Source organism: Protopterus annectens, chromosome 2.part0 (assembly GCF_019279795.1).
Source record: "Protopterus annectens isolate FY-2018-M chromosome 2.part0, PAN1.0, whole genome shotgun sequence".
Taxonomy (NCBI): Eukaryota; Metazoa; Chordata; order Ceratodontiformes; family Protopteridae; genus Protopterus; species Protopterus annectens.
This window is the reverse complement of record NC_056728.1, coordinates 721,754,592-721,778,402: the sequence shown is the minus strand read 5'-3', so window position 1 is coordinate 721,778,402 and position 23,811 is coordinate 721,754,592. Positions and strand designations below refer to the sequence as shown.

General features: G+C 40.3%; 1 protein-coding gene across 3 annotated transcripts in view; it reads right to left on the bottom strand.

Annotated features, from left to right (window-relative positions):
• Nucleotides 1–23,811, bottom strand: part of SVEP1 (sushi, von Willebrand factor type A, EGF and pentraxin domain containing 1) — a 2,252,988-nt gene that overhangs the window by 497,882 nt on the left and 1,731,295 nt on the right. For all 3 annotated transcript variants that reach the window (XM_044061036.1, XM_044061037.1, XM_044061038.1), the window contains exon 40: nucleotides 23,598–23,753. In XM_044061036.1, the coding sequence (XP_043916971.1) occupies nucleotides 23,598–23,753 (156 nt within the window). The remainder of the gene's footprint in view (nucleotides 1–23,597; nucleotides 23,754–23,811) is intronic.

Genomic DNA, 23,811 nt, shown 5'->3' with positions numbered 1-23,811 from the left:
TTATTACAAGCAAGTAGTTGCCATCCAATGCATAGTTCTAAGAATATTCCAAAGTCTCAGTTTTTAACAATGAGAAGGATATGTAGCGATGACATAACATACAATTTAGAGGCAGGAGATTTGGTAAGTAGTTCTGTTCAAATGGATTAAAATTCAACTTTTGAGAACAACTTAGCTCATATAACTTACATTCCAATGGACAGTACATAAAACTATAGAAAAGGTAAGAATATTCATCAGTCTATAGGGGGTGGGATTATTTTGATTTATGGACCAGGACGTTATGTGAATTATATAATTTTTCTGAAGGTCCAAGGGATGTAGGTGCTGGGTTTAAGATTTTTTTTAGATTTCACTGGATTTTTCTCATGTGTAATCTGGCAAGTGGTATCATGAGGATCATGGTTGCCATAAGGCCTAGATTTCTGAGAAATTCTCTTACAGAAGCCTGAAGCTGTTGAGAAAAACTAAGAAAGATCTACTAGTGAGCTATTACCTTTTCTTTTGGAAGGAAGGAAGGCCTTTTGCCCGAGTGCATCTACCAGACATCCAAAAAGAGAATTTTGTGAGAGGGTGTGAAATACTTTTGTAGGTCAAACTGAGATCCCACATGTCAGAGGAGTCTGATCACCTTTGTCAGATTTTATCTGTGATATTTGAAAGTGTATCCTCATAATAAAACTGGAAGTGGTTTTTGCAAAAAATAAAGATTATAGTGTGCTCTTTGACTTTTGTTTAGTTTCACTGTTTACTCAGATTTCTCTATAAACAAACCTACAAAATGATGTCATGGTAGGTATTAAGCAATGATTTACCTACAACCGCAAAGCATCATGGGTAACCCAAATAACTAACTTAAATCATGGTTTCACTATTGCATCATTGTGTTAATTTTCAGTGTGAGATGTTCCACCTCCAAGAACTAGTTGACAACTTGTCTTTCCAAAAAAGTAAAAGAAAACTACTTCTGATGCATTTAACATGGAAATAAGTAGTCTATGCATGTAATCTAGGTAGTGAGGCACTGTAATTTCAGCCTTTCATGATGTCATCAGAGGGATTTTCAGCTCTGAGAAAATATTCAGGTGGCCATCCTTGCCAACAATAAAAAATGCACAAATACAAATTTTTCATCAAAAACTGTATAATTTGGTATTATAAGATTTGTTACCTAACATTTGCTTTAATGCATGTCTGATACACTTTAAGGACTCCAAACATCTGGGAGAAAACTCTGAAGAAATAAGCAAGTCACGTAAATAAGGATAAATGTGGATGCCCTGCAATCTGCAGTGAACCACCACTGGGACTAAGCACTTTGTGAACACTTGAGGTGCAGTGGAGAGCCCAAAGGATAATGCAGAAAACTGAAAATGTGCCCCAGACTTAGCAAATCTTAGCTACTTTTTGAAACTATGAGCAATGTGTATGTGATGGTAAATATCTTTGATATCTAATGTTATCGTAAGATAATGGTCTGAAGGCAGTACAAGCATTGATTGTAGGGTCAACATTTTGAATTTTGGAGCTTTCACATAAAGGTAAAAAAAATACAGATCTCACACAGGTCTTCAACTATGATCCTTCTTTGGTACTAAAAATATCCTGGATTAAAAACCTTTACCCATCTGATTTGTAGATACTGGTTCTATGTTACCAGCTTCTGGTAGTGGAAACAGGTTTGTCTTGTTGAATGGATGTGGGTAGATCCCTCAGAGAGGAGAAAGAGAGTCCTCCCACTGCCAAGTGAATTTTTCCTGAGTCACCTTCAACTACCATCTGTCTGAAACCATCTGACCTCAGGCTAAGGGGTTGAGGGTCAGTCAGTATCACAAAGGTATTAAAACTGGGGCAGGAAATGTGGGTAAGGTGATCAGATTCCTGACATAGTCATTCACTAGCTGGTGCTTGACTCTTTTTGGAAATAGTTACTCCTTTTATTTGATGTGGAAGAGTTATCCTCTTGCCATTTCCTTTCAAGGGGCCTGCTTGTTGTTAGCTTGTAATTTCTGTTTGTTCTCCACTCTAAAGGATTGAGAAACAGCCTTGTTAGGGTAGAAACTGGGTACCTGAAAAATATTAGAAACTGCCATGGGTGAATTTAATTCTGTTGTCCCACCTTTTAATGATCTGATCCAAACTAAATGAAGAATTATGAATTTCAGACTTCAAATCATCAGAAGAATTCTGATTACAAAACAAATGTTCTCAACACCACAGAAGAAGCAGAAGCTCTAGACACAGTGTCAGCGCAATCATACACACTTCTCAGAGAATGTTTAGAAACTTGAGTCAAGTTGGAAGCACTCTGATTCAAATATGGCTTCTGGAAATAAAGAAGCAACAAATTCTTCCAAACTATAACCACATTTTAGCATAAACTTCAAAATACATCACTGACAATTCAAGATCTTAAAGGCCAACACAGCAGAAGGAATCCATCTCTTACTTTGCTTGTCTGACCACTTGCTCAGAGGGTACTGTGCTAGAGGAAGCCAACAATTTATTGTATCTGTTGCTGAAGGAGTTACTGCAGCAAGGTCAGTTGACCATTGAGGATAAAGACATTTATAATCTTAAGAGACCCCTTACTGCTTATTAGCTTTCCTTGGAACTGCAGCCAGTGAATAACGAGCTTTGCAGGTAGCTTTAAAAGTGTCTTCAAGAGCTAGCAAAATGGGCGGAAAGGGTGCAGAATTAGTAACCTTATCCTCTGCTAGATCAAAAAATCTGCCTAATTTTGGCAGAGTCCCCATTTGGTTGCAAGCAAAAACATCCCTGTGTCTAGCAATAGTTTCGGCAAAGAAAAAGTCTAGGATTAACTTTAAGTTCACTAGCTGAATTGTCAGAGTTCTGGGTGATGCATTCCTGACAAGAATCAACTCTGTCTCTCTCTTTCTCAGGAACATCATCCTCTGAAAATAGATACTGCTCATAATGGCTGTACTAGAACTGAGAAAAAGCAAACAGCCTCCCAGAATTGACTGACTGCAAACCACTCTTAGCTAAAGATATAATATATGAATTATATACAGAAACAACCTGATCATCTGCCCCATACTTTTTTGTTTCTTTTTTCTAGGAATATCCCTACTAAAACAAAGAGCGAGAGGGTCACACAGAAAAACCTATCAGTAAATGACAACTCCAGCCAAGCTAGAACCTCCACTGAGTGACCTCTCAAACCTCTTGTATAAGAGGCACGTGGGATATATGCAAATTACCCTTATGAACATCAGGTGTTTCAGCTATATGGAGATTCTGAATGCTCATGACTCATCTAAAACACCCGATGATCATAAAGGTCAGTTATTTGCATATATCCCATGTGCCGCTGATACAAGAGGTTTGAGGGGGGTCACCCAGTGAAAGTTCTAGCTTGGCTGGAGTTTTCATTTAGTGTTTACTGATTGTTTTTTTTCTGTGTGACCTTCTCACTCTTTGTTTTAATTTGTTAGCTGGGATATTTTGCAGTCACCCTAATGGTAATGGACATCAGCTAGGTATAACAGCCCTTTGTTTCATATCCTTAAACAATTTGCTTGTGCAGTGCTGAAGAGGTTGTACCAAGGTTAAACTATATATCTCCCCACAGGTAGTGGGGTTTGGCTTTGTTGGTCTGAAGTTGTCTGTTAAATGATTTAAAAAAATAAATTATGGGCATTTAGTATAGCCATATTGTTGAAACACCTGATGTTCATAAGGGTCATTTGCGTATATCCCATGTGCCTGTGATTCAAGAGGTTTGAGAGGTCACTCACTGGAAGGAATATTCCGATTCGGAAATTAGTTAGGACAGCTTATTAATCCTAGCAAGTGAACGCTTTCTTGAGTCAACTCTTATATCTCAAGTGTTTGGTTCTATATCTGTAACACATACTGGAATATCGTCTGAGGACATATCTAACCCCTGGTGCATAGTGGCCCTTACAGATAAAATAGAGGGAATTAAGACAATAAACAAGTGGTCTGTTGAACCATCAAAACCACACCGGAGTCACTAACCATACAGAGTGGAAATAATTTTACTTGTATTTTCTTTTTAGGTACAAGCAGAGTGAAAGACATAGGACCAAGAATGTTATCCATGCTGTTGCCAGAGAAGAAACCTGATTACTGGTGCAGTAAGTTCAGTAATACTGAAAGAAGGTGAGTATTCATTAGTTAGCACAACACCGCACTTCCCTTCCCTAAAGACTGAAAAAAGTCCCCACAACAGTAAACACAAGCAGTACTCTGAAAATCATGTCAGCAGACCTTACCAGAAATTTAGAAAGAATAGTTGTGTAAAATCTTACCATAACTTCTATGCTGCAGTATTCTTTACATACAGCTTGTATTCCACCCACTGACCCAATGCCTGGCCTTTATACAAAAGCTCAGAGCCACTGTGTGTACATGGGACATCACACAAAGGCACAGACAAAGTTTTCCATAAAAGGCTATTGGCCCTAGGCTTGTATAGGCCCTAGGGCCGATAGCCTAGTACCAACCTATGAACTAATGAATAAGGGAAGTCCACACGAACAATCTTCAGAGAAAGAAAGCCCCATATGGAAAGGAGTCAAAAAGGAGCATGAGGAGATCATCCTAGGAAAGAGCACATGGTAGAGGGAGGGTAGGATGGATACAATACTGCAACATAGAAGCGACGGATATCTATGGTTACGGTAAGATTTTACACAACTATTCTATGTCCTTCTATTCGGTGTTGCAGTATTCTTTACATATGGGAGAGTGCCAGATCTGAAAGGGAGCCCAGGGAGGAGGATAGAATAGGGAAAACTAAGATGAGGCACTTTCCAGGAATCCATGCAGAATCACCCTTGCAAACCCTGCCCTGGACTTGGAAACAGTGTCCAATTTGTAATGTTTCGTAAATGTATGAACAGATGACCACGTGGCAGCTTCCAGGATGGAATGAGCTTGTAGACCTTTAAAAAAAGTCTCTTGAGGATTCTACTGATCTAGTGGAATGGGCCTTAACAGATGCCAATAAAGACTTCCCATGGAATTCATAGCAAAACAAATAGTCTTAGAGATCCATGTGGAAATGGTTTGTTTGGATACAGGCAAGCCGAGAGTCCTGGGATGAAAAGAAACAAAAGGTTGGTTAGATCTCCTAATGGACTTAGTATTGTCAAGATAAAATCTGAGTTGTCTATGAACATCCAAGCTATGCAAAATCCTCTCACTGGAGGATTGTGGTGAAGGGAAAATGTAGGCAATTGGAAGGACCGATTAAGAGGCAACTCATTCACTGCTTTAGGCATGAAGCTTGGATTAGTTCTCAAGGATACTATGTCCCTATGAAAAACTAGGAAAGGGGGGGGCCATCAATGCCTGAATCTCAGAGACCCTTCTAGCAGAGGTTAAGGTTACTAGAAGCACAGTTTTCAATTTACAGAACTTTAGAGAGGCAGAAGCTGCTGATTCAAAAGGAGTCTGGGTAAGCTTTTGTAACACATAGTTAAGATCCCAAGAAGGAGGAACTGGTTTCCTCAGGGGTCTTAAATGTAGGATGCCTTTAAGGAAAAGCTTAACTTCTAATCTGGAAGCTAAGGGTGGTGTTAAAGGCAAACAGGCAGATAGAGCAGAACAATGGACTTTAACTGAGGAGTAGAAAAGACCTCTGTTGAGCAACTCACACAAGTAAGAACATACTAGTGGAATGTCTGAACCAAAAGGATCCTCTTTCCTTTTTTGGCAACAAATGGAAAATCTTTTCCACATGGAAATGTAAGATTTTCTAGTATTGGTTTCCCGGCCTCCTACAAAACCCACAGTACATCCTTAGAAAATAGGTGCCTGAAAGGGATCAAAAGTTGATCACCCACAAGGTTAGCTTTAGGGTTGACACATGGGTGTGAATCAATGATCCCTTGCCCTGAGTGAGCAGGTTCATCCAGTGAGGTAATTGTAGTGATGACCATTGGATAATTGCAGAAGAGAAGGGAACCAGTGCTGTCTTGGCCAAAAGGGGGTGACTAGCAGGATTTTGGGTTTCTCCTGTAAATTTTTCAACAGGAATTTCTGAATTAAGGGGAAGGGGAGAATGCACAGGGAACCATCTCCTTCCATGAAAAAGATAGAGCATCCACCTTCCACTCTTGAGGGTGAGAGACCCTTGTACAAAAGCAAGGAAGTTGTCCATTCATAGGGGAGACAAAAGGTCTGGTTCTGCAGCACCCCATCAGTGAACTACAGCCAGGAAGACATCCCTGTGAAGCATCCTTTCGTGAGGTTGTGTCATAGATCTGCTTAATGCATTTGCCACTGAGTTCTGAGCTGAGGGAATCTACACAGCATGTAGTCACATTGTACTGAGTGGCCAATTCCCAATCCTTGATGGCCAGGTGACAGAGAAGATAAGATTTTGTGCCCCCCAACTTGTTTATGTAGCAAAGGACCATGGAATTGTCTGTGAGGATCATGAGGGGTCCTGGCTGGAACAAAGAGTGGAAGGTCTGTAGAGCTAGAATTAGAGCCCTCATTTCCCTGATGTTGATATGTTCTTTCCTTTGAGAAGGGCGCTAAAGACCCTGAACTTTCTTGGAAGCAAAGGTTGCCCCCCAAACCAAGTGTGAGGTGTCTGTGAAAAGTTGCTAAACTGGTAGAGGTATCTGAAGAGGAAGGCCAGGGTTCAGACTGAGTTGTTGCATCTACGAATGTAACTCTTTTTTCAGGCAGGGGAGCAGGGGAATTAAGACAGCTAAGGTATGGGCATGCTGGGACCAAACTGTTTTCAAAAACCACTGGAACTTCTTCGTGTGTAGCCTTGAAAAGGGCAGCATGGGAAGAGTGGAGGCCATGAACCCCAGCAATCTCAGCAACTCCCTGGCTGTGGTGGAAGGAAGAAGCAGAAGAGCCTCCATGAAGGTCTTGAGATAAGTTACTTTCTCCACAGGAAGAAAAACCATCAACAAGTCTGTGCTGAACCTGCACCCCAAGAATATAAGATCGTGACTTGATGAAAGAGATGATTTTTTTGAAATTTATTGAGAAACCCAGAGCCTGCAGAAAGGGACTTGCTATGTTCAGATGCTGGGTTAATAAGCCTGGGCTGTTGGCCAGAAACAGCAGGTCATCCAAGTATGGGTAGACTTGTAGGGCTGTTAGCCTTAAAGAGGCAATAGCTGTGGCCAGGCACTTTGTGAATACCCTTGGAGCAGTAAAAAGGCCAAAGGGCAAGGCAGTAAACTGAAAGTGCAAAGAAACCACCGAGAAATGCAAAAACTTCCTGAAGTGAGGAATGATAGGGATATGCAGATATGCATCCTTGAGATCCAGAGAAGCTAAGAAGGCTTGAAGAGGGACCGGGGAAGGAGAGCAGGCAAGGATATCATTCTGAAAGAAGGATCCACCAGGAAAGTGTTTAATTGGGAAAGATCTAATGTAGGCCCCCAAGGACCATCTTTTCTTGGAACTAGAAACATCCTGGAGTAGAATCCCCTTCCCATTTGGTCTGGATGGACAGATTGAATGGTGCCTTGATGGGAAAGTTGAACAAGCATCAAGGAGAAACAGATGCCGTTGACTGGGGGGGGGGGGGTAGGGGGTGAGTTATTCCCTGAAAGGTTGGGAACAAGTCATAAAGTATCAAATTCAGATAACCAAAATCACCCAGGAGTTCTGAGTGGTTTCCATCCAAGCCGAAAGGGAATGAAAGAGGTGAAGAGACAAGGGGGTATGACTTGGAAGGGGGGGGGGCAGAGCATCACAAAGGACTTGGTCTGGGCTGAAAGGGCTGTTGAAAAGGAACAACAGCAGCAGAAGTAAGAGCCTTAGCCTTGTGATTGTCTCCTAGAAGACTTACAAGGCCTAGTTCCAGAAGGAGTAGAAGTGGAGGAGCAAGCAGGTTTCCTGACAAAAGCAGTCTTGTCAGAAAAGTTCCTATGAAATTTTAGAACTGCAGAAACAAGCAAGTGTTTCAAATCCTGAAGCCCCTTACCTTTTTCTTGCAGTCATTTAAATAATTCTACAGCTGTTTATCTAGGGAAGCATCAAGCAATTTTGCCTTTATGTTATCAGGGAGTGCTTGGAAACATAAGCAGGAATGCCTTCTGAGAACAGATGCAGAAGCTGCTGCTCTGGAAGAGGCCTCAACTGCACGATAACTACATTTGATTGGATGTCTAGGTGCCTGTGAGGAGGCTAACAAGATAGAAAGAGCCAGTGACTTAGCCTCTGAGGCAGGCAATTGGGAAATAGCCTGCGAAGCTTGAGAAAGCAAGGCCAGAGCATACCTAGACATGTGTGTTTGATAATTTAAAGCCCTGATAGCCAAGATGGAAGAGGTATAGAACTTACCAAATCTTTCCAAAATTTTACTTTCCTTATAAGAAGGAAGCAGTTTGGCTGAGGGAGATAGCCGTGAAGATTTATCTGAAGTAATGAAAACCACAGCTGGGTCAGCTGAGTGGCATTTGTTGCAATCCTCAAGCACTTTATAGAAGTGATCAGGTCTTTTAGGGGCAGGGGCCCGTGAGTCAGGGTCTTAGATGCTGCCTTAAAGGCATCTAAGAAGGCTGGCAGGACTGGTGGAACTTCTGAAGGGGCAGGAGCATCCAGCTGGACTAGCTCATAAAATCTCTTTTGTTCTTCAGAGATTTGAAAGGAATCCCACTTTAAGAATTCCCTCATTTTATTAACAGTTTCCACAAAGGAAAGCTCTTCAATGGAAGAGTCACCCACATTAGACTCTTCCTCTGGGGAAGCGTATTCCAGTGGAGAAGGGATCTGGGTGGAATATGTTAAGGAGTCTTCATTTGAGGAAGACTCCTCAGAATCAGTGTCATGAATTTGGAATTCCACAGGCTGGTCTGAAGAAGGCCCCAGTGTCACTGGTTCATTCAGGATAAAACAAACAGTTGTGGGTTTGGTTCAAGCAGCTTTATTATATACAAACACATCAGGATTAAGGCTTAGTAACTTAAACTTATAAAACAGACTGACTACTACACTCATACATGTTAACTCTCTGGCTGTTCTCTCAAAATGGTACTGCTGCCTGCACGTACTCTCTATTTATATGCACGTGCCCACACTTGGAAATGCTTCTTAAAGTTATAACACAGGCTCTGTTCTACATACTCCATCATTGAGAAATAGTCATACTCTGAAAAGGACAACATTCATTGACATAGAATTGTACTGAAATGATCCTTCAACATGCAATTATACAGAACTAATTCTTTGACATGCAGTCATGCAAAACTAAACACAAATAAAACAACCATGCCCAGGTTGCTGTGTATTTTATACTAGGTCTAGAAATACGACCTGATCATGTGACATAAAAATTAGGTCTGGGTTTAGTAACAGGGACTGTCTTTAATGAATGTTCAACTTCAGGTACATCTGGGACATCATCAGGAATGGGAATAGGTACTGAGACATGTCCTTCAACAGGAACATTGTCTGGATTGCTCTGATATCTAGAGTCTGTATCAGGTATGATGCTGTGATATCGATTCAGACACCGGAAGAAGATGCCTGCAATTTCTCTTGTATTCTACACCATCAAATTCCACTAAGTAGGATCTCAGCTCGGCACATCACTTGAACCAATTCAATCAAAACCTTTTGCCGTTTGCATCCTCACTGTCTTTCTTTCTTTTGATGGACAAAGAAATCTGCTGATTTTATCATAGCTGGACTTCTGAAGGGAACACTTCATAAATAGTTGGGCTTTGATTGCTCTGATGTTTTTAGCATTAGGCACCAACAAACTGGAACTGATAGGCAAGGTTGTTTTGGTAAATTCAAGAAGATATCAGTTTTTGACCTCTCTAGTAATTGCTTTGCACTTTGTACTGCACGCTCAGCCAGGCTGTTTGATTGTGGGTATTCCGGTCTGCTAGTAATATGGATAAAGTCCCAGTGTTTTGCAAATTTCTGAAATAACTGACTGGCAAACTGGGTACCATTGTCAGAAATAACTTTGTGTGGACTACCATGGACTGAAAAATGATATTTCAATTTAATATTAACAGTACTGGATGTTAGGTTAGGTAGCAGATCGATCTCAAACCAGTTTGAATAAGAGTCTACCAACATTACGTTATTTTGAGTATTCCATTCAAATATGTCAGTGGCTACTGTTGGCCAAGGTAGTTCAGGAGTCTGGCTTAGCTGAAGTGACTCTTTTTGCAAATGAGGTTTAGTATTATTGCATACTGAATAAGATGAAATCACTTTATCAAGGTATTTTGACAGAGAAGGCAAAAATACTAGTTATCTTGCCCTTCTTTTGGTAGGTTTGGAACCTGGGTGGCCACAATGCAAAATCTGAATGTACTCGTGTTGTAAGGAAGAACTTTAGGAGCTTTGAAAATGATACCATCTTCCATCAACATCTCATATATATATAAGAAAATAAGGTTGTACTTCTGCTCGTACACAAGATTGCTTTGATGGCCATCCAACATAGTTCAGCTTTTGCAAAACTGGATCAGTCCTTGTATGATCTCTTAGGTCAACAAGTGTCATGGCAGAAAAATTAATCACCTCCATGACATCAAAGTCAAAATTCTCTGCAACAAGCTTTTCTGTGATATTTCCTGGTGGTCTGGATAAGGTATCAGCCAGATAAAGAAGTCTGCCTTTTGTATAGACCATTTTTAAGTTGTACTTTTGTAATCTGAGCATCATTCTTTGTAGTCTTGCTGGAGCTGTATGCATAGGCTTTGTTAAAATAGTGAGTAGAGGTTCATGATCAGTCTCCATCTGGATAGCTCAGCCATAAATATAATCATAGAACTTTGAATATGCGAACACAATTGCCAAAAGTTCCTTCTCAAGCTGAGCATACTGCATATCAGTTTGGGTAATAGTTCTAGACACATAGGCTACCGGTCTGCCCTCTTGAAGAATAACTGCACCAAGACCAAACTTTAAAGCATCACAGGAAAGAATTACTGGTTTGTGGACATCATAGTATCTTAACGTAGATGGACTGGCAATTTTCTGTTTAAGATCATCAAATGCTCTCTGTGGTTATTACAACCATGACCAGGCAACATTTTTTTTGCATGTCATCTCTCTTAAAGGTGCTTATAACTTATTGAAGTCTGATATAAACTTGCCCAAATAGTTAACCATACCAAGGAAACACTTTAAGGCTGCTTGGTCATTGTCTGGAGCTGGCATCTCAAGAATGGCTGTTTGTTTGGAAGGATCTGGTCATAAGCCTGTACTGGTAAATCAGTGACCTACATAAGTAACTTCTGGTAGCCTGAATTTGCATTTCAGAAGATTGAGCTTTAGGTGCACTTCACGTGCTCTGTCCAAAACTTTCCTGAGGTTTCTGTCATGCTCTGCTTCTCCATTGCCCCCAACCAGTAAATCATCTACTATTATAGCACATGGATAATCTGAAAAAAAATTGCTCCATTGCATGCTGAAAGACTTCACTGGTAGAATTTATTCCAAAAGGCATTCTGAGAAATCTGTATCTACCAAATGTGTACTGAATATAGTCAGTAGTGAAGATTTGCTATCAACCATTACTTGCCAAAATGAACTCTTTGCATCCAAGATATAAAAAACAGTGCCATTTAGCATGAGGGTAGCAACCTCCTCAACAGTACGCATAGGATGATGGGGCCTCTTTAATGCTTTGTTTAAGTCTCTTGGGTCAATACATATTCTGATTTCATCTGAGTTTTTCTTATGAGCAACTACCAGTCTGTTGGTTCTGTGACTGGACAAATCACAACTTGTTGTACCATTTTATCTAACTGGACCTTGACTTTGTCCTGCATAGCTATAGGAAGTTTTATCATTGGTCTGACTACTGGACTGACCTCTGGGTCTAATTTCGTGGAGTACACAACTGAAAGTTTGCCTAGCTTGTCTTCGAAGACATCAACATACTCTGAGAAAATAGCATCGGTAAAGCTAGAACTATGACATGTGCTTACATGATGGACTTGTTTGGTAAAGGAAAGAACTTTAATTCTTAAACTGTCTCTGAGGCCTAATAATGACTGCACAGGTCTTCTGATTACATAAAACTGCAAGCTATAACTGTTCCCAGCTGAATAGCATTCTTCACTTTCATAAGTAACAAGCTTTGCACAATTGGCCAAATTAAGTTGTTCACCAGCTCTCACTCTAGCAAATATTTCTGCTGACATAACACTGCACTTTGAACCAGTGTCTACTTTAAGCTCCATGGGTTTACCACAGATCAGGACAGTACAAAGCACTTTGTTCTTTGCCAACAAATCTATTGCTTTAACCTTTTCCCCGACAACTTATACACCGTCTACATAGAAAGTACAGTTGTAGCTTTCTACATGATCAACTTGCTTTTCTGAGTGACCTTTCTTAATAACTGAATGAGGCTTGCCTGATTTACAAAACCTTTGGAAGTGGTTCAATTTTTTACACTTGTGACATTGCTGACCAAATGCTAAACACTTCTCTCTTTTAGACTCATGATTAGCACCACAGTTACAACAGTTAACAATAAGACTTGACTTTGTTTTTGCTGACTCACTCTTATACTGCACTGAGCATGTCCGTTTTACTGAGCAAGTCTTAGAACTTGCTGGAAAGTTAGGGAATCTCCCTGGAAAACCCGCATGGGCTGCAGCTGCCATGTGCTTAACCTCATTTCTGCTAGCCACGTGCTGCATGCTGTCTATGTTGTCTCTAGAGGCTGCTGAAACCATGCTCATCACTTGCAAGTATACTTATGTGCCTTTCTGTAAGCTCATGTATTTGACCAATCTCTATAGCTTTGCTCAATGTTAAATCACAGTCACAAAGCAAAATCTTTCACACTGCAGCATTATTAACACCAAACATAAGCCTGTCCTTTATCAACTCATCTTTCATATCACCAGATCTGCACTTTTTAACTTTGTTTCTCAAGTCAGTAATATAAGCTGCAAAAGTTTCTCCTGGCTTTTGATCTCATTACATATTTTGCTAAATTAACATTTCAAGCACTACTCCCTTGATTCAGCTTGTACAACAATGTGGTGGTTCCCCTTCTGCTGCATATACTGCTGGCACATACACAAATGGATGCTCTCTCTCTCTTAGTGGCTTCTGACCCCACTAAGTTAAGCAAAATAAATGCCCTCGTACGTACATCCTTGTCAGAAAAAGCTGCTTGTTTGAAATATCATATTCCTGCTCAATCACTTTCCAATTCTCTGCAATATTAGGATCAAACAGAAGTGGACTGGGTCTGCAAAATGCCTCTGCCATATCAACACACAGTAGTAAAGACCCTTGTAATGATGTATGAACATACACACATATACGTCAGAAACTTATGCCACAACTTGTAATTATGCCCAGTAGCACAACAGACTCTTTGAAATAACTGCACTCTGCAAAATAAGTCTCCATAGCACAAAAACACTTTGAAATCAATATACTTTGTGAAACCCCTCATCAGTGTAAGAAACACTTCGAAATGACTGCACTTTGCGAAATAACTCTGTACAGTATAAGACGCACTTTGAAATGGCGGCCCTTTGCAAATAAATGTACACAGCACAAGAAACTTTTTGAAATGACTGTATTTTGACTGCACTTGCAAAATAACTTTACTTTGCACACAGTAAACTATTTAAAATAATTGTACTGTAATAAAGCATACACTGCAAACACTTTACACACTCTGAAATAGTTCAACTACTCTAGTTATATTTTGAATGGCTTTGGTCAATGTGAAATAGTAGCTCATGTCAAAACATAGCTGTTTACTAAAAATATGCAGTTGCCTTGCTTTTTTTATGCTTATTTTGCCTTTTTATTGTACTCATTATGCCCATTTGACCTCTTATCGTGCTCATTATACTTTCCGTGTGCTTGTTTTACTTTAAATATACTTTTTATGCAAATCAGAAGTAACTCTGAACCTCATATAAGTATTTCTGATAATTTTATCAAATATCGCGGTTTTGAATACTTCGTTTAACCAATAATGCGTTTTGTGCTTCTTGTTTGATTAATAATACGTTTTGTGTTTTATGAATAAATCTTGTGTGAGTTTTGGTTACCTGAAGTTTGTTTCTGGCCTTTTTTAATCGTTTAAGCACTATATCTCCCAACCTGCTCAATATACCTTCACTGTTAACTCCACCTCATGGCTTGAAGAAGTTGCACTCTCAGTCTCAATTCTGACACCATGTCCCTCATCCAGTGAGGATAAAACAGGTGAACAGCTGTGGTTCAGTTCAAGCAGCTTTATTACACACAAACAAATCAGAACTGAGGCTTAGTAACTTAAACTTAAATAAACTTATAAACAGACTGACTACTGCACTCATACATGTTAACACTCTGACTGTTCTCTCAAAATGGCACTGCTGCCTATTTATATGTATGAGCCCACACTTGGAAATGCTTCTTAAAGTTACAACACACTGCTACCCAAAGGTATTCACCAAGAACAGTTGGGTAATGTTCATGGATGTCTGGTAAAAAATAGCTTGCTGTGTGCAGATGAGAAGATGGCTGTTGTAATATTTGCTGTGGACTTAACAAAATCCTTTCTTTTTACAGAATAGAATAAATACATAAAAATATACTATATAATAACAATTTATATAAAAGCTGTAGATATTTAGGACTTTGGTTCCAATTTCAAGTCATGGATCATAATATTATACTCAATCTCCTCCACGTATGTGATGAACAGCAATGTTACCTACGATGACTTTCAGTTGGAGAAAGGGGTTAGACAAAGGAAAAGGGATGCCCCCCTCACCATTGTTTTTCTAATTGCAATAAACCACCTCATCAGGTACACTGAAAGATTGCTAAATATATGGTGAATTTTAGCCTACTAAAAACTCCATATATACTGAAATATGCAGATGACATGCTACTTGTTACTCAAAACCCAGAGACCCCTGCCCCTTCTCTGGCAAAAATTGTTAAGTAATTTCTGACACTGTAGGTTCATTGCAAACTATGTTGACATCTTTGATAGTCAGTCATCTGTAGCATAAAGCTACGCAATCTAGGTTCTTCTATGCAGAAAATAAAATAAATTATCTGTGGATACAGTTCATTTATGATAGCACTGCAAGAGCCAACAACTTTATAGTAAATCTATCTTCTCCAGTTTGTGTTGCACCTCCCCCTTCCACATAAAGTGACAATCAGTTCTATGATACTGCTTCTCAGGATTCTGTTTCTATTTGCTGGTCCGCTTGATGTTCTTTGTGTTTCACTGTTGCAGTCATTACATTTGGGTAATCTGCTGGCAGGTTAGCCTCAGTCGGCCTGATTAACAAAGTCTTGGGTCCTGCATCAGTTGCTGTCCCTTCCTCCATGATGTCAGGTCATCAGGGGTATAAAACATGCAGTCAACGCCATTACATTAGTCTTTCTTGCCGCGTGGTGCCCGAAGCAGAAGCAGTTCACAAATGCTGGTTGGCCGACTCCTGAAATTTTCGTTTTCGAGTTTCAGAACTGAAGTCTAACTAAAAGCTAAGTACCCTGTTGGGGAAACTTTTTCTTGCTCCTTACCGATGTCAGTAAAAATTAATAATTGCATTACCTGTGGGAAGCAAATACCTCATAAGGATTTTCATTTGTACTGTAGTCCTTCCCTAGGCCCTGACCACGACGTACCTTGCTGTCGGTTTTGTGCTTTATATAATCAGCATGCTATCCATCATCGGTACATTGTTGCTTCTAAATATTTTGTTTCTCGGTTTAATAATCTAGAAATGTCATCTGTTAGCCATCCGACTACCAGAATACCAAAAAAAACACAAAGAAAAAGACAGAGACAGGCTGTTGAGGTCCAAAAGAGCCGATGACGCTTCTCCTAAGCCAGTCGCCAGTTCACCGGTACTCAGTGAGGCGCTTTCGCAGCCCCTGATACCTGCTACTTCTGATTAGCAGGCCTCTGCTGAAACCCATTCGGATTCCAGTATGCCGCGAGATGCTTTGCAGATGGAACCCGTGGATGTCTCTACCTTGGATGGGTCTGGAGCCGCTGAGCAGGCACCGGCTTCTGAGGTTGTATTCAGGCCTACAGACTTGTATATTAAACCGACATTAACTTCAATACTAAGCCCTAAATCTCGATATATATATCTAAAAAAACGATGCCCAGGCCACATGTTCAGGCCCCATTGCCTAAAAAACAGTTGATCAAAATGGCTGAAGATTTAATTACTTTAATCCTTTAATCAGGGGTAGTCAACCCCCCCCCCCCCTCCAAGAGGCCTAGGATTGAGCTTGACTATGAATCTTCTGAACAGGACTCTGTTTCTTCTGACTCTTCTAATGATCTGGATTTGTCCATACCTACTTATGAGGACTCTGATGCAGAGGATTCTACTCCCTCTGCTTCTCCACTTGAGGATTTCTCTTTTGGGGAAACTTTACATACCTTAAGGGAGCATTTCCATTGGGAAAGTCTGGATTTCTCTGAATCCAAAAAGAGGCTTAGGGGATTTCCTTCTTCTTCCTCAGCATAGGCCTTTGGCTATACCTCCTGTACTAGACATTGTTGATGATGTGGTTTTGGAATCCAGTATGGCCCCTGCTACCTTGCCTCCAGCCCCTAGCAAACCAGACAGGTACTACAGGGGTCCTGAGTCCCACAAATTTCTTTTCAAAAATCCTGTTGCAGACCCTGAAACCATTTCTCAGGGCCCCAAGGGCATTAAGGCTTCTACTGCTAAAAATCCTACCCTTTCTGATAAGACTCCAGGGCGATGGATAGATGGGGTAAAAAGGTTTATACTTCTGCAACCTTAGCAACCAGGGCTTTAAACTGTCAATTCCATATGCTAAAATATCAACAGCATATCATGGGACTGCTAAAACAGAAAATGATGTTGATTTCTGACTGTGTGGAGAATAAAGATTTACAGGACTTATTGCATTCAACTGTACAGGTTGGCAAACATACTTTGCAATGTGGCTTTGATTCTTTAGAGGCCTCTTATAGGGCTGCTGTTACTGAATCTGTGCTTAGAAGGCATGCTTGGCTTAAGGAGCAATCTCCGCCTGATCATGTTAAAGCAAAGCTTTTGGATGCTCCTTTACAGCAGGACCACCTTTTTGGCAATAAGGCTGAAGAATTTCTAAAAAAAGATGGAAAACAAAGCTAAATCTATGCAAGCAGTTAAAGAATTCTTACAAGTGCAACCTCCTAGATTTAGTAGGCACTGGCCTACTAAGAACTGGTCCTTTCCAGCTCCCTCCAGAGCCACTCCAGCCAAACCCAGACAATCCAAAAGCACCAGGTTTCAGTCCCAAGGGACTTTCAGAACTAAGCAATGAGGTGCTTCCACTTCCAAATCTGGAAACAACATGGCACCACCCTATAGTAAACAGTCTCAATGACTTCCCTTTACAAATACCAAGCACTTATCTCTTAGCCGCCTTTTTGGGGGGAAAACTGGCTCTTCATTCCAGAAACTGGCAACTTATAACCCAGGACAAATGGGTGTTAAATATAGTGTCCCAGGGATACAGATTTAATTTCCTCACGCTGCTAACCCCAAACGGATGGCCAGACCTGCCCCCAAATCAGTGGGCAGAGGCTCAGAAACAAGTACTTTCCCTCCTAAACATGGGGGCTATTCAACTAGTACCAGAAGACGAAAAGGGACACGGTTTCTACTCCAGACTTTTCCTGGTACCCAGAAAAGACAAATCATGGTGTACAATTCTGGACCTGTCCACTCTAAACACCTTTCTGGACATTCCAAAATTCAAGATGCTGACTCTTCACCAGCTACTTCCTATGCTAGGCAAGGATGCCTGGATGGCAACTCTAGATTTAAAAGAGGCTTACCTGCTTATCCCAATCAGGGAATCTTGCAGAAGGTACCTATGCTTTAAAGCAGGCTGTATACATTATCAGTTCTGTGCCCTGCCCTTTGGCTTGTCTACTGCGCCCAGGGTATTCACAAAGTGCCTGGCTCCAGTAATTGCAATTTGCAGGCAAAGAAATATTCAAATATATCCACACCTGGATGACTGTCTAATTCAGGCAGAAAACCAGGCCATTCTTCTAAAACATCTGGCATTTGTAAAAAGGGTTCTAACTTGTCTAGGGTACACCATAAATGAAAAGAAATCACAACTGGTACCCTCTCAAAAAATTACATTCCTGGGTGCAAGCTTGAAGACAGCTGCCCAGATGGCTTTCCTTATGCCAGAAAAGCAAATTCATTTGGTGACTTACTTCAAACAGGTGGCCACAAAAACCCTGCTATCTGCAAGGCAAATACTGCAAGCCTTGGGGTTCATGGCCTCCTGCATTCTTCTAATTCCATATGCAAGACTGCATATGAGGAAACTTCAGTGGTACTTAAAAAGCTTATGGAGTCAACATTGTCACAGCCTGGAAACAATGATTCCTATCATACCTTGCCTGCGCCAAGAGTTCCTATGGTGGACAGAGGCCTGCCACCAAAACAAGGGACTGCCATTCACACCACCCCCTGCCACTCAAACCCTGACAACAGACGCATCAGACTATGCATGGGGTGCTCATCTGGCAGGGAGGTGCATTCAGGGCAAATGGAACCCAAATCAAATGCACCTTCACATCAATCAAAAAGAAATGCTAGCTGTACAGAATGCACTGACAGCCTGCAAGGACTACCTTCATCCAGGACAATTACTGATAAGGACAGAGAATACCACGGTTTTGTGGTACATAAACAAGCAGGGGGTTACACATTTCTATCCCCTCTGCAGACTAGCCATGGCACTGTGGAACACGGCCTTGGGATATCAAGTACAACTACAAGCTCAATTCCTGCCAGGAAAGCTGAATGTTCTGGCAGATGAACTAAGTAGGAATCTCATGGACCCACATGAATGGAAACTGGAACCACAGATTTTCAACATGTTGACATGCAAATGGGGGAGCCCAGACATAGATCTTTTTGCCTCACCCTAGAACTACCAGTTGCACAAATTTTGCACAAGAACTGATCACAAAAAAAGCCTGGAAAGTGGATGGTCTGTCCTTCATTTGGAAAAATCTTTTAGTCTATGCCTTTCCCCCTCTGCCTCTGCTCTCCAAAGTTCTACTAAAAGTCAAGCAGGGCAAACCAAAAATGATTTTGTTTGCTTCAGACTGGCCTCGCCAACACTGGTACCCACTCCTGCACAGTGTGTCACACAGTTCACCGTGGCACCTGCCTCAGACACCTTCCTGACTATCTCAGCAGGAGAACCAAATCCTGCACCCTCAGCTCCAAACATTGAATCTTGCATCTTGGCTAATCACTTAAATCCCCCTTAGCATCCCTCAGCAAACCTGTGATGGATGTCATTTTGGAGGCAAGAAGACCTAGTACTAGAAAATCTTATGCTGACAAATGGAAAAGATTCTGTGCCTGGAATCAGTCTCAAGGGATGAGCACAGCAATGCCCAATTTACCTCAGATTTTGCAATACTTAACTGAGATGCTTCACAAAGGCCTGTCCTTTTCTTCAATAAAAATCCATGCCTCAGCCATTTCGGCTCATTACAACACAGAAACTCCCCTCTTCTCTCATCCCCTTCTAAAGCAGTATCTCAGAGGGGCCAAAAATTTGAGACCCCCCAGGAGAGCTCCAACCCCTGCCTGGGACCTTAACTTTGTACTGGAGAAACTCACTCTACCTCCATTTGAGCCAGCTGCTACTGCAGACTTAAAATTTATGTCCTGGAAAACAGCTTTCCTTTTAGCAATCACTTCAGCTAGAAGAATATCTGAATTACAGGCCCTTATGGCAGTGAAGCCCTTCATCACCTTTCATGCGGACAGGGTATCACTCAGGACCAATCCATCATTCATGCCCAAGGTGGTATCCAGTGTGGCTCTTAATCAGTCCATTCATTTGCCAACTTTCTTTCCCAATCCACAGAACAAGGGGGAGCGGATTCTGCATTCATTGGACATACACAGACAACTTAGATTCTACTTGGGCAGGACTAAATTTCGAAGAAAATCTGAACAACTGCTGGTAGCATTTGCTGCAGGGGCAGAGGGAAAGGCTATTTCAAAGCAAACTATTTCTAAATGGATAAGCCATTGTATTCATTTCTGTTATAAGCACCATGGAAAACCTGTCCCCCAGGGGATCAGTTCTCATTCCACCAGGGCTGCATCTACTTCAACAGCCTTTCTCAGAGGTGTTCCTACCAGGGATATTCTAGAAGCTGCTACCTGGAGTTCAGTTCATACTTTTACCAAGCATTATCACTTACCAATTTTCTCTAAATCCAGAGCTGGCTTTGCCACTGCTGTTTTGCAGGGCCTTTTAGCCAGTCCTAATGCTGTATAAATCCATCCTCCCAACCATAGCTTTGGGAATCCACTCAAATGTAATGACTGCAACAGTGAAACATGAAGAACATAGTACGGTTGTGTACACTTACCATAAATGTAGATGTTTGAGTGTATTCACTGTTGCAGTCCTGGTTACCCTCCCACCAGCCCTGTTTTTCTCTTATTATACCTCTACTTACTTTTACTATGCTTAAAAGCCTTTTTGGTGTATTTGCTTTTGTTTGGCGCTATATATTTTTAATTATTTGCATATATATATGTGTGTGTATATATATATATATATATATATATATATATATATATTTTTTTTTTTTTTTATTTTACTCCCCATTTGGGGGGCACCTGACATCTAGGGCAAGAAAAACTGATGTAATGGCATCGGCTGCATGTTTTAAACCCCTGATGACCTGATGTCACAGTAGAAGGTACAGCAACCGACGCAGGACCCAAGACTTAATCAGGCCAACTGAGGGCAACCTTCCAGCAGATTACCCAAATGTAATGACTGCAACAGTGAAACACGAAGAACATAGTACAGTTGTGTACACTTACCATAAATGTAGATGTTCAAGTGTATTCTCTGTTGCAGTACTGGTTACCCTCCCCCCAGCCCTCTATTTTTTCTCTGGCTATACCTCTACTTTCTTTCACTATGCTTAAAAGCCCTTTTGGTGTATTTGCTTTTGGGATTGGAGGTATATTTTTTGTGTTTTTAATTTTATTTGCTCCCCATTTGGGGAGCACCTGACATCTGGAGCAAGGAAAAACTGATGTAATGGCATTGGCTGCATGTTTTATACCCCTAATGACATGACGTTATGGAAGAAGGGACAGCAACCAACACAGGACCCAAGACTTTGTTAATCAGGCCAACTGAGGGCAACCTTCCAGCAGATTACCCAAATGTAATGACTGCAACAGTGAATACACTCGAACATCTACATTTATGGTAAGTGTACACAACTGTACTTTCACTTTCCCAAGTCATTTTTAAGCAGTTTTGAATCCAGAAGCCATTTTTTTTCTTTCCTTTTATTTTAACTGATCATCTGACTCAGAAAAGAAAGTGCATGGCTGAGTATCATATGTAAAACCTAACTTAACTAACCTAATGTAGGCATTCATGGCAACCACTTGTATAACCCTTGCTCGGAAAACCCTTCCAAAGCATATGCATTATCTGTTATAGATGCTGCTAGAAAAAGAACTATGACATAAAACAAATCTGCTGTAAAACTGAGTGTAGTAGGCCACAAGGCACATATAAATGCAAAGAATACATTATAGAGAATATCAGTCAAATGAGTCCATGTTTATATTCAGAACAAAACAGATTTACATAATATGTGTCAGTATATAGCAACCTCAGTAAAGAATCTCACAAGTAGAACAAAAAAGTGATGTACTACTAAGGTATATACTGAGATGTATACGGCCACAGAAGACCATTATTGCAGAAATGTGATCAGTACCTGAGCACAATAACTCCACCAAAAACAGATACCATCATTTAGCCAAATTTACCACTGAATGGTGCAAGATACAGGCACTGAGAGATAGATTTTAAAGGAACAACAGCAAGGAGAGAAAAAAATCAAGACTGATGATTTGTTTTACCTGTTCTGTAAATGATTACTACAGCCAAAAAGTCACTGCTCGTTATACTGCACACCACACATTTAACCACATATTTAACCATCTCACTAAAACTTTTCAATGTCAAGTGCAATGTGTTATATCACTTGTTGTGTTTAAATATTATTAAAATACTCTTAAGATGTGAGGGTAAAGTCTGCGTCTGGTTGTAGTAGTTCACTATAGGTCTTCAAATAATGTTTCCCTTACCATGAAGTGAGCAGTACCCACCTACTTACAATACACCGTACATCATTATATACTACATGCTTCCCATGTTCTCATGACAGAGGTTTTGGGCAAATCTCACAGATGTGGTAGACAGTGGACAGGGCTAGGAGGTCTCTAGGAAATGTAAAGAAAAGGGCCAAACTCTGCTCATAAAAAGACAAGCACTTGGGCTGGATGTGGTGTACGTTACAATGCTCAAAGGCTGCTTCTAATGCTTAAAATGTATGCAAATGAACAAACAGTACTTCAACAGCATAACTAACACAAATTAGAGTTAGCTGTATTAGTGACAAGGCTGCCTGCTAAAATGGTACTGCAACAGTGCACATCTATCCATCCATGGGAAGTATGACCCCCTGACCATACAAAGGAGTGTGCATTTCCTCTTCAAGTGTCAATGTACAGCTACACCAACCAAAGACAATCCCCAAGCACATATAACTCCACAAAGAGATGATCTACAATTCCACATAGACATGATCACACACAAACATAGTATATGGCTGGACACATATCTATACATTTCTATATCTATATTTATCTATATATCTATATATCTATATCTATATTTCTATATATATATATATATATATATATATATATATATATATATATATATACACACACACACACATGCACACATGCACACACACACACACACACACACACACACACATATATATATATATATATATATATATATATATATATATATAATACCGATGTGTGTGTGTGTGTGTGTGTGTCTGTGTGTGTGTGTGTGTGTGTGTAGAAAACGTATATGTATGTGTGTGTAGATATATAAATATATATATATATATATATATATATATATATATATATATATATATATATATAAAAATATATATATATATATATATATATATATATATAAAATATATATGCATATAAATGTAAAGATATTCATTATCCTATTACTCATTCAGCTCATTTCAGGGTCATGGGTAAGGTACTTGGTGGGCACAAGGCAGACATGTTAACACAGGGGATGGGATGCTTGCCCATCCCAGCATACACAGACACAACTCCTAAATCTACAGGCAATTTACGGAAACATAATTAACCTCCAGTATATCTTGTAGGTGTTGGAAGAAATGAGAATACCCACTGAAAACCCACAAAAACACAAGAAGGACATAAAGGCTCCACATAGGAGGCACCCCAGCTGAAAAGCAAACTTGGCAGCCAGCTGCTGTTAGGCAGCAACATCATCTCCTGCACCCCTTTACAACTTGACATGTAAACATGGTCATCAAATTCATCTTGTAAGCTGTGATAAATCTCATTTATAGGCCTTTTTATCAGAAAATAGCTTATAAATTCAGAATAAAAAAATATCTGAATAAAGATAAAAGAAAAGACACCACAGCTGAAGAGTTTTGCAATATTTGAAATGGATGATAGAAATATTGAATCACTGACCTGTAGCTCATAGCCAGAGTTGCAGCTATAAACAGTGCTGTCATTGAAAGCATATCCAGTCCCATGAACTTTGCCATTAATTGGAGCTCTGGGCCTCTCACAGGATACAGGAGTGCAAACATCATCACTAAATGTGGATGTCCATGTACCATCAGGCTAAGTAGAAATAAAAAGAAAAAACAACCTGTGATGTATTTAGCAACCTTAGCAATCC